Source organism: Pinus tabuliformis, chromosome 9 (genome assembly GCF_031772625.1).
Source record: "Pinus tabuliformis cultivar Carrire ecotype Pingquan chromosome 9, CPIR1, whole genome shotgun sequence".
Lineage (NCBI taxonomy): Eukaryota > Viridiplantae > Streptophyta > Pinopsida > Pinales > Pinaceae > Pinus > Pinus tabuliformis.
Window position 1 is genome coordinate 1,652,728,394 of NC_142307.1, and position 11,516 is coordinate 1,652,739,909.

The window sequence follows — 11,516 nt, forward strand, 5'->3', positions numbered from 1 at the left end:
AATCTGAGTGGATAATTTCTAAGGGTGCTTTTGCCCTTATGCTTTTTCTGGTTGGAAAACTTGCTCTATGTTGTTTCCCCAATATACAATCTTCACAAAGGCTGTCTGGCTTTTCTATCAATGGTAATCCTCTTACCATTCCTTTTCTACTCAACAAATTAAGACCTCCAAAGTTGAGATGTCCAAATCTCAAATGCCACAACCAATTTTCATCCTTTGGTACACTTTGGAGAGCCTCTTGTGTCACTGCTGCAATTACTTCTTTGTTTTTCAAATCTGCCCTTATTCTGAGAGGGAACATCCTGTTCCTTGTCATCTTCACTTCAACAATACAACGTTTGCTGGGTAATCTATCCATGATGGTGCATACATCATTCTCAAAGAAAACATTGTAACCCTTCTGAACAAGCTGTCCAATACTCAAGAGGTTACACTTCATTCTGGGAACATAGTAAATGTTACACTAAAATTTGTCACCATGACTATCTGCAGTTAGTATGGCTCTATCAACTGTCATACTATCCTCCTTGGCAAGTCTCATACCTCTGCTCCTCATGTCAAACTCCAAGAAAGAGAGAAAGTCCTTCAAAAGTCAATTAACTCTGGTTACGCAGTTTCTCTTGGCCTCACCTGCGTGTATGCACCCCAAGTTCATAAAACCTGCGTACTTGTACGCCTTGTATGTAAAGGTCTGGGTGCGTACTCCTGTAAAGGTCAAAAGGCGCAAGTTTCACTTCAAAAAAGTTACTTGTGGTCATTTCTAGAGCATTCTAGAAGATGGTTTAACGTGGATTGGGTGCCTCCAGATGGTTCATGCATCCCTATGTAAGAGGAACTTATCCCATGAAGAGGGGAGCTATCCCATTGAAAGAGGGGCTTATCCCATTCATGGTGGACCTGATTAACTTCCGCCACAGCACTATAAATACATGCATTGGGCCAGAGGGAGGGGAGGTTGAAAGCTGACCATTCCTAAGGGTAGATGCTGCTGAGGTTAGGACTCCCTTATAGAGCTTGAGAGGAGAGATTCCCATCCTTTCTTAGCTTCATTTGGAAGTGGGTGAGCTGATCAAAGTAAAGGAAAACTCTTGCTGGACCCTGGGAGGAACCTGCACAACACCAAGGCTCAGGTTGTAATGGCTTCTTTTGTTTCCACTTAGTGCAAATAAACTCATTTTTCTCAACAAGTTGTTATTCATGATTTGTTTCATATACTCCTTGGTCTGTATGATGAATATGTGTTATTTTATAAGTTATTCAGGTGCTATGTAATCTTTTGGCTTGTTAGTGAATGCAGGTTTCAAAGAGAAGGAGGAGCTCATCCGGATCGGCGAGGTTGGACTACTACAAAGCGTTGGACTAAAGGTATGTTACAAACATCTGATTACTTGTATTCTAAATGCATATTTAGAGAAAGGTAGTGTTTACTTGTCTTGTTTGTCACTAGAAAGCCTTAGCTTCTAGGGAGGTCGGTTTTTTCCTCAAAATTGACTCTTTCCGCACGACATTAAACATCTGCTATGGTTTTCTTTTCACCTTTCTTTGTAAATATTTTAACTTCTCCTTTTCCCATAACAGAAATTTTACTATCAGTCCCAAGTGTGACTTGTGACTGCACACTCTGATCTAAAGCAGAAAACAGAGCTATGTTTCATGTCATATGGTTGCTGCAACCAGAATCTAGAAACCATATATCCTCACTGTTTCTTTCAGCCATATTACAAACTAACAACACATTATCTTGACTGATATTTCTCTAGTGATATTTGCACTAGATCTATTACTCATATCATGCTGGTTCTTCCTACATTCATTTGCATAGTGCCCATATTTTTTACAGTAGTAACATTGGACATTGGATTTTTCATACCTTTGTCCTTGAGCATGATGTTGTCCACTTTGATGGCTACTGCCATGGCCTTGGTTCTGATTTGGATTGCTGCCTCTCCCTTGAACGTTTGCTGGACTGTTTCTTCCGCCTTTGTATTGGTTTCTACCTCTTCCTCTCTTGTTTCCTCTTCCTTGACCTCTTCCTCTTCCAAATGACATCTGGGTCTTGAAGGCTTGCTCTAGAGATGATTTTTCATTTCTCCTCAACCTCTGCTCATGTGTTATCAGTGATGCATGAAGTTCATCAACTGAAAAATTTGAGAGATCCTTTATCTCTTCTATGGTGGTAACAATCACATCAAACTTTGAGGGTAGGCACCTCAATAGTTTCTCCACAATCCTTTTTTCTTCAAGAGTTTCTCCATGAGACCTTATCTGTGTGACCAAACCAATTGCTTGTGTGAAGAATGAGTCAATATTGTCCGACTCCTTCATACGCAGGTTCTCAAAGTCTTTCCTCAGCAACTGTAGTTTTGTTGTCTTCACTCTCTCCATACCTTGATAGGCTGTCTTGAGAGTTTTCCATGCTTCTCTGGATGTCTTGGCTACTGCCATCCTTGGAAACACACTCTCATGCACTACTTGATCTAAGAATACAAGGGCTTTTGAGTCCTTCTTCTTATTTCTCTTCAACAACTCTTTCTCTGCCTGAGTTAATCCAATAAACTCTTCTTCATTTGTTGGCTCTTCAAATCCATATTCAACAAGTTCCCATAAATCTTGTGAGGCAAACAGGGTTCTCATGGTTATTGCCTAGTAGTCATAGTTTTTCCCATTGACCTGTGGAAGCTGGGTATTAAACATACCCACGCTGGTGCTGGCCATTCTTTTAGTACTTAACTGTGTAAAAAAAATGCACTTAACTGTTTTCAGCAGCTACACAAAAAACTAATCTGAAAAATACCTTGACAGCGTTTTCGCTCTGCTGGATAATTTGCTGGAGCAAGAAATCTTCTTTCAGCTTTTTTGATGTCTTCAAAGAGCCTGAAAAAGCTCTGATACCATGTCGGGAATTTCTGGTTATTCCAAATAGAATATAGTGGAAAAATCCTCTGTTACCACTATTGGGAATTTTCTGATAAATTCCGAAACAACAAAAAAAATATGAACAGAGAGTAATACTCTGTTTTCGGGATTTCTGATAATTCAAAAACACAAGAACAGAGCATAAAATAATACTCTACTTTGCCTCAGGATGAAAAACTGATCAAAATAATACTCTGTTTTAATATAGCGAAAACAGAAAAAAATCACTTTGCTATAATTGGTGTTGCAGCAACGCAGTTTTTTCAGTTGCTGTTCGTGGTGTTGCAGCAACGTAATTTTTTTGACGTCAAGTATTTTTCGACTTATGGTGTAACCGCAACAGTGATTTGACGCAATAACTTTTGGTGTAACAGCAACGGAGATTTTTGACGCAATAACTTTTGGTGTTACAGCAACGGAGATTTTTGACGTCAAGTATTTTTCGACTTATGGTGTAACAACAATGCTAAAAAAAGAAACTTCTATTTATAAAAAAAATAAACTAACTGATAAAACTAAGTCTTCCTCACATAGAGGGATATTCATAAAATATTATGCTTAAGAGAATCTTCCTCTTGATAGAAGGATTACAACAGGAACGCTTCAGTTCCACAAACCAGCTATCTCAGAAAATTACAATTTCAGCACTGCTGTGCAATACTAAAAAAAACTCTCAATCTGTTTCCTCTCTTTTCTACTTCTATATCTATTTCTATGTTTTCTACACTGCTGTGTCTGCATTTTATAGTGTGGGAAAGGGTCATCACCACTTTAACTTGCTGATGAAGTCTCTGCTATACTATGTTGCTCATAATGAACAAAATCTAATCTTTTGCTATATTTCTTGAGTCGGTGGTGATGAAATCTATGGCTGATAAATGCCGCGTCGGCTCGAGGATGGTTCTTTTCACTTTCAGCCGTTCTGCTCATTAATATGGTTGTTGAAAAGTAATGGTGTAGCACTGGATCTGATCTTCTTCCTTCTGGAAACACAAAAATAATTAAAGAGTGAAAAGATGGTAATGGCGGTGACTTATAAGATCGGGAATAAATGTGGGGCGCCGGACCAGGACAAATAAGTAAAGTAGCTGCTACTGTTCTGTTCACTGCAGTTGAAATTATAATTTCAACACAAGGAAACAATATGGAAAAGTAATTCCCTAATGGCTTACGGTGATGTTTAATAAAACTTGTTTAAAATTTAATATGTGAAATAAATTCCCTTTCACTATATGCGACGGTACATTGTGATTCAAGGTTAAAAATATTTATGGAGATTTTTTTCTCCAAATAACGAGAGAGGAATTATCTTGCTCTAACTAATTTGACACAGTTATTGTTACATCAACAACTACTCATGGAGAAATTAGACTATCTAACAGTCTTTTTTAATTCCAGTTATTACAATACTAATGTTAACCAGTTTCTTTACGACTCACAATGCCTCTAAGGGTTAACAAGATTTATAACATGATTTCCTACTGTTTTAAGTCTTGAGTAGGCTTAAACTCTTGAGATCAATTCAAAAAAAAAGTTTTTCATGGTTGTACACATTTAACTCTATGCTCCATAAGTTTCTTCCTCCTTTTACTCTAAAAGTTATAATCCGCATAGATTTTCTTACTTTATCTATTTTTCTTCAATATCTCCTCATCTTTTTTACCTATCCTTTTCGAAGATGTCCTCAATTTCTTTGTAGCAGGGGCATCCAACTTAGGCACCATGACCGAGTGTCGGTCTCTACTAGGTCAAAAAGTTGAGTTTACTTTTATTTGTCTTTATGCTGGTTGACAGAATAGTAGATATGATTTTTTAATTCTATTTTAATTTCCAACTTAGTTAAGGGTAGTTGACCAGTTAAGGTTAATCGTTTGTCTGTAGGGATTAATGATTGCCCTATTATTTTAAAAGGTAAAAGACAAATGTATCTTAAGGGAAATCTTGTCATAAGATAGAACGAATGACTAGTAACCAAGTAACTGTAAAAGTTTGTAACTAAAAAGCAACTGTACAGTTTCATTAACTGGAACTGGAAACACATAAATGTAACAGGACAAATCATGTAAGGGGTTCAGTTCAATATCTCTCGCACTCAAATAAAAATAACAACAGAGAAATCAAAGTTTTGTCCATCTGTATGTCTACTGTAATTTATGTTTTCTGTTTAATGATTATCTGAGCATACAACTAACCATATGCAGATTCTTGAAAATAAATTCTTCTTTATGTTTCTGGAGAGAAAGAACCAGTTCACATAGCAAGGCCAAAGAGAAAACACAGTACGAGGGTTTGTAATTCGTTTGAAGCAAACAATGAAAATAGAACAGGAGTGGTACAACCAGGGTTTAGTACAGGCCAAACACCTACAGGCTGAGCAAGAGTTTCCACAAATACATTTCAATTGACAGCCATATAAAATTGCTAGCATAGTTACATGGTTCGTGTAGAGCTATACATTATATCTCAAGAAAGCTGAAGGTGCATAACAACAGTTCCGACTACGAATTCGGAGTAAAGAAACAACGAATGAAATTTAGGTAAAACAAACTTAATATTATTACCTCTCGCTGAAGAATTTCCTTCCAAAAATTGCAAAGTCCAATGTATTATAAATTACATAACAGAACTGTAAAAACAAAGCCTTGAATGCTCAAACCATGAGCTATAAGCCCTAGGTGAGGGTTTCAACCACATATTCATATACAACATAGATACATAGACCCTAGAATGACAAAACCCTAGGTGAGGGTTTAGAAGGAATTTGCAGTTACAAATAGAAGGTTGCAGTCAAGACACAGTGGAAGCCGAGAATTCCAGAGCCGTCGAGCATCTCTCACAGTGAGCCATTCGAGAAGCAAAGATGTGACAAACCCATCCAACTCAAACATGGAGTTAAAGACCCAAGCCGAAGACTAAAAGAAGTTCAAAGAGGCAAAGCCTACCAGACAAAACCGAGACGTGTATGGCCAAACCCTCCAACAACAAACCCTTAACACCTGCACAACCATGATACACAGGTGTTAGCAGATACATTACAACAGAATTGGAAGTATAGAGCTGGAAAGGAAAAAGCCAAAACATTGAAATTGCAAACAATTACCTGAGAGTTTGCAGTGAGGCCAAAGATGGGCATCCCACCTACAACGCTGATTGACTGTGGAGATCAAGGAGCAATCCAGGTCAGGAACTGTGGAAGGAAACTCATAAGTTGATGCTGAACTTGGAAGCAAGAAAACATTGAGTTGCTAACTGAAATGAGCGATACCAGTGCATGAGTTGACATACGATGGCCTGTAGAACTCACGGTAGAAGGAACCCAAAAAAAAACAGAGGTCACTTACCCAGGCAACCACAGGACGAACCACATCTGTTAATGAACCAAATATTAAAGACTAACATATTCATAGCCAAGAGCAACCAGAAGCATGCCGAGGACTTGCCGCATAGCTGCCCACCAAGACCTTGCAGAGCACTGTGGAGTAAATACACAATGGGCAACAACAAATGACCGAAAAGACCAACTAACAAAGGGAGAAAGCATAGAGATGAGTGGGAAATTCAACCTCCAAGGCAAGTACCTTTCATTCTTTCTTAATTGAATGCCACATAAACCAAAACCAAAAATATCGTAATTTCATTTCATCCACGTGTAGTCACTACCATATGATTTAATCAACCAAATAAACATTACAAAATCATTCCCATATGACAGTTTATAAAAGTGTTGGGTTGGTCCCATCAAAGTGGTATCAGAGCAGGTTAAATTGATTGAAGACATGGAAATAGGAAGGCGAGGTCGTGGTAGAGGTGTTCAAAGGTTGGTGGAGGAAGGTCTCGGAGAGGAGACTCAAATTCTTGCTGCTCGTTTGGAGGTAGTGGAGGCAGGAAGAAGAAGAGAGCTGGAGATAGGTGAGGCCAGCAAAGAGGAAACTGAAGGAGTAGCAGATGGACCGGGAGGTGAGAGCCCAGAAGTGAGATTATTGAGATCTGTTTTAGTGGCAAGTAGTAAACCCAAGCCAGAACTCCCAACCTATGACAGTAGCCTGTCTATCGAAGTTTTATTGGATTGGATTAGCGAGATGGATAAGTATTTCGAGTGCGAGGAAGTCAGCGAAGACTGTAGAGTTAGCTTCACTGAGACGAAATTGAAGGGACACGTAGCCTTGCGGTGGGATAGTGTCCAGATGGAGAGAAAAAGATTGAACAAGTCGCCGAGTAAAACTTGGTCAAGGATGGTGGCCAAGTTAAAGGGCAGATTTCTACCGAAGGACTATCCAATTGCACTCCACAGGCAGGTGTAGAATCTGAAAAAAAAAAGGATTGACGGTAAGGGAGTACACGGAGGAGTTCTATCGAGTGAATTTGTGAGCTGGATATACATAGGATACTGTGGAAAGAACAACCAGGTATGTAAATGGGTTAAGATTAGAAATTTTGGATGAAATCATCATTTTGTCTCCAAAGAACATGGAAGAAGCATATCAGAGTGCGATGAAAGCTGAAGAGAAAATTACTAGAAGGCAGAATGCCTAGAGAGGACGAGGAGCCGGCAGGGGAAAAGGCCAGTCATATGGCAGAGGGCAGACTGCTAGTAATAATGAGGAAGGTAGCAGTTCCAGAACTTCTGGATCAGCAGACAGAGATGATAATGCAAGAGGCGGTAGGTCATCCCAATGGGGCAGAGGAAATGGCTGAGGAAGAGGGGCTGGTTACCAATTTTATAGGTGTTATAAATGGGGACATATATCATTTGAATATCCAGAAGCAGAACAAGTTGGACAGTGGGGTGCATATGTTGCATAACCAGAAGAAGCAATGGCACCTCCCCAAGAAGCAGAAAATGCTCCAGAGACAGGGGAAGCCCTAGCGCTGCACAAGGTATTGTTAAAACCAGTCAAGGAGGTCACTGAACAGACACAACAGAAGGCTTTGTTTAGATCAGTTTGTAAATCACGAGGTAAGTGTTGTAATTTAATTATTCACAGTGGTTGTATTGATAATTTAGTGTCTACAGAGATGGTAGAAAAGTTGGAGTTGAATCATTTGAAACATCCCAACCCTTACAGAGTCTCATGGTTGCAAAAATGCCATCAGTTGCTGGTGGATGAACAGTGCGAGGTGGAGTTTCAAATAGGCAGGTATAAGGATAAAGTTGTTTGTGACATCATGCCAATGGATTTATGTCACATACTACTAGGCAGGCCTTGGAAATACGACTGAAAAGTGGTACAAGATGGATTGACGAACTATTATAAATTTGTTAAGGATGGAATCAAGCATACGATTGCGCCCATCAAGGAAGAAGGGATAGCAGGGACAAGTGAACCAAGGGAATTGTTGGTTAGTGGAAAGCAATTTCTGAAACAAGTTGATGACAGTGAGATGGGTTATGCAGTTGTAAGGAAAGCGAGGACAATGTTGTTGCATATGGAGGTATCAGATTTACCTATAGAAAACCAGCAGATGTTGCAGGAGTTTACGGATATAGTAGTGGACGACTTGCCAGACAAATTACCCCCCAAAAGAAGCATAAGTCATCATATCGACTTCATACCTAGAGCTAGTTTGCCAAACAAAGCGGCATACCGAATGAGCCCCAAGGACAATGAAGAGATTAGAAAGCAGGTGCAAGAATTGTTAGACAAGGGATTGATAAGGGAATGTTTGAGCCCTTGTGCAGTCCCAACGGTTCTCACCCCCAAGAAGGGAGGAGAGTGGTGGATGTGCACTGACTCGAGGGCCATCAACAAAATCACCATCCAGTACAGGTTTCCACTACCACAGATGGATGACATGATGGATTGTTTAAGCGGGGCAGCATATTTCTCTAAGATAGACTTGAAGAGTGGGTACCATCAGATTCGGATACAAGAGGGGGACGAATGGAAGACAACCTTTAAGATGAATGAGGGGCTATAAGAATGGTTGGTCATGCCCTTTAGAATGAGCAATGTGCCCAGTACATTTATGAGGTTGATGAATGAGATGCTGAAGGAGTACACCGGGAAATTTGTCATCGTATACCTGGACAACAGACTAATTTTCAGCAGGACAGGGGAAGAACACCTTCAACATGTACAGAAGGTGCTGAAAGAATTACAATAGAATAAACTGCTAATAAACTTGAAGAAATGTACCTTTTTACAGAAGGAATTGGTTTATTTGGGCTTTGTAATAGCAGAAAATGAACTGAAGATGGATTTGGAGAAGGTGGCGGTGATAGTTAATTGGCCATCTCCGAAAAATTTATTCGAGGTACATAGCTTTCATGGACTACTGAGTTTTTACTGGAAATTTATAAGGAATTTTAGTGAAATTTGTGCACCAATGTTGGACACCATTAAAAAGGCCAGTCAGCCTTTCTGATGGACAGATGCAACAGAGAGAAGTTTCCAGTTATTAAAGAGAAGATTACTGAGAGGCCGATCCTGAGATTGCCAGATTTCAAGAAGCTTTTTCAGGTTCACTATGATGCTAGTGATACGACTATTGGAGCTGTACTCGGCCAGCAGGATAAGCCTGTAGCGTTTTTCAGTGAGAAGCTGAATGAAATTTGACAGAAATATTCATCGTATGATAAGGAGTTCTATGCTGTTATATAGGCATTAAAACACTCGAGGCATTATCTATTTGGAAACGAATTTGTGTTGTTCTCGGATAATTTTGCACTACAGTGTGTAATGCAGCAGCACAAGTTGAACCACAAACACACCGAATGGGTGGAGTATTTGCGGAGTTTCAACTTCGTATTAAAGCATATTAGTGGACAAGCCAACATGGTGGCGGATGCACTAAGTAGGAGAGATTTACTTCTGCAAGAAAGTATTGTGCAAGTGCTGGGTTTTGAGCACTTAGAAGACTTATACCAGACTGATACAGATTTTAAGGAGGCCTACAAGGCATGTCATAATCCCTTGGTGAGAGATAACAGTCCATGGTTAGACTACAACTTAAAGGATAAACTGCTGTTTAAGGGAGGACAACTATGCATACCTGACTGCTTGATGAGGGAGAATATTATTCAGGAGAAACATAGTGGAGGTCTGGTCGTACATTTCTACATGGACAAGATGCTCGAGTAGCTCAGTCATTTCTACTTTTGTCCAAAGATGTAGAGGGATGTGCAGCAGTTTGTGGCCAGATGTAAAGTGTCCTAGTTGGCCAAGGGTCACAGTCAAAACACGGGACTATACACACCATTACCTATTCCAGGAAAACAATGGGATTTAGTGAGCTTGGACTTCGTCTTAGGTCTACCTAAGACACAGAGAGGTTACGACTAGGCGATGGTAGTAGTGGACAGATTCTCAAAAATGGCGCATTTCATCCCTTGCAGGAAAACCAGTGATGCCATTGATGTGGCCCATTTGTTTTTCACAGAGATTGTTAGGTTAGACAGGTTGCCTAAGTTTATTCTATCAGACAGGGATCTGAAGTTTACAAGACACTTTTGGCGTACCCTGTGGATGAAAATGGATACACAATTGAGTTACAGTTTTGCTTATCATCCGCAAACGGATGGAAAAACGGAAGTCGTAAATAGGAGTCTAGGAAACCTGCTGCGAAGCCTGGTTTGAGAGAATTCGCGGATGTGGGATCGACTGCTGGCATAGGTAGAGTTCACTTATATTGATTCGCCCAACTGTAACACAGGCTTCATCCCTTTTCAAATCTTGTATGACATGCATCCTCGCGGAGTGCATGAACTGTGGGATCTTGGACTGCAAGAAAGGCGAAGCACAGATGGAGAAGATTTCGCTAACGCAATGAGGCATTTGCATGAGCAGGTAAAAATCAAATTACAAGACAGCAGCCTAAAGTATAAACAACAAGCAAATTTGAAAAGAAGGGAAGTACAGTTTGATGTGGGAGACGAGGTCCTCGCGCATTTGTGCAAGGAATCCTTCCCTAAGGATACATACAATAAATTAAAGTATAAGAGGATAGGACCTTGCAAAGTCCTTTAGAAATCTTTGACAAATGCCTATGAGATAGAGTTGCCACCTGAAATAGGCATTTCACCTATCTTTAATGTAGCAGACTTGTTTCCCTGCACGGCTGACCCAGAGGAGAAGGAACAAAATGGAACCACACGGCCTACACGGAATACTCGGGATGGAGGAGAAGCTTGGATGAGACAGATGCCTTAGGTTCAGCCTCCTGAGATCGAGCACATTCTCAACACTCAGGTGGCCAAATGAACTCGGAAGAAGGAGTATCTGCAATACCTGGTCAAGTGGAAGAACCATCCTATTCAGGACAGTTCATGGCTTGATGCCAGGCAGATTGAGCAGACATGTTCTTCAGTTGAGGAGCTCATGGACCAGAGTCATGATTTTCTTTTGCCTAGGAGCTTGATGTAGGAGCATCCAACTCAGGCACCATGACCAGGTGTTGGTCTCTGCTAGGTTAAAAAGTTTAGTTTACTTTTATTTGTCTTTATGTTGGTTGACAGAATAGTAGATAGGATTTTTTTATTCTATTTTAATTTCCAACTTAGTTAAGGGTAGTTGATCAGTTAAGGTTATTTGTTTGTCTGTTGTTAACAAGTCAGGGATTAATGATTGCCCTATTATTTTAAAAGGGAAAAGACAAATGTA

General features: G+C 39.9%; 1 protein-coding gene across 1 annotated transcript; it reads left to right on the top strand.

The window, feature by feature from the left end:
- Nucleotides 1–9,596: 9,596 nt before the first annotated feature.
- On the top strand, nucleotides 9,597–9,998 carry LOC149155189 (uncharacterized). The gene has a single exon (XM_089444347.1). It carries the CDS (start codon nucleotides 9,597–9,599, stop codon nucleotides 9,996–9,998), a length of 402 nt encoding a protein of 133 aa, XP_089300473.1.
- Nucleotides 9,999–11,516: the final 1,518 nt, after the last annotated feature.

Bases quoted from the DNA above. Each gene is read 5' to 3' on its own strand.
- LOC149155189 (XM_089444347.1), top strand. From the start codon at position 9,597: ATGCAGCAGCACAAGTTGAACCACAAACACACCGAATGGGTGGAGTAT.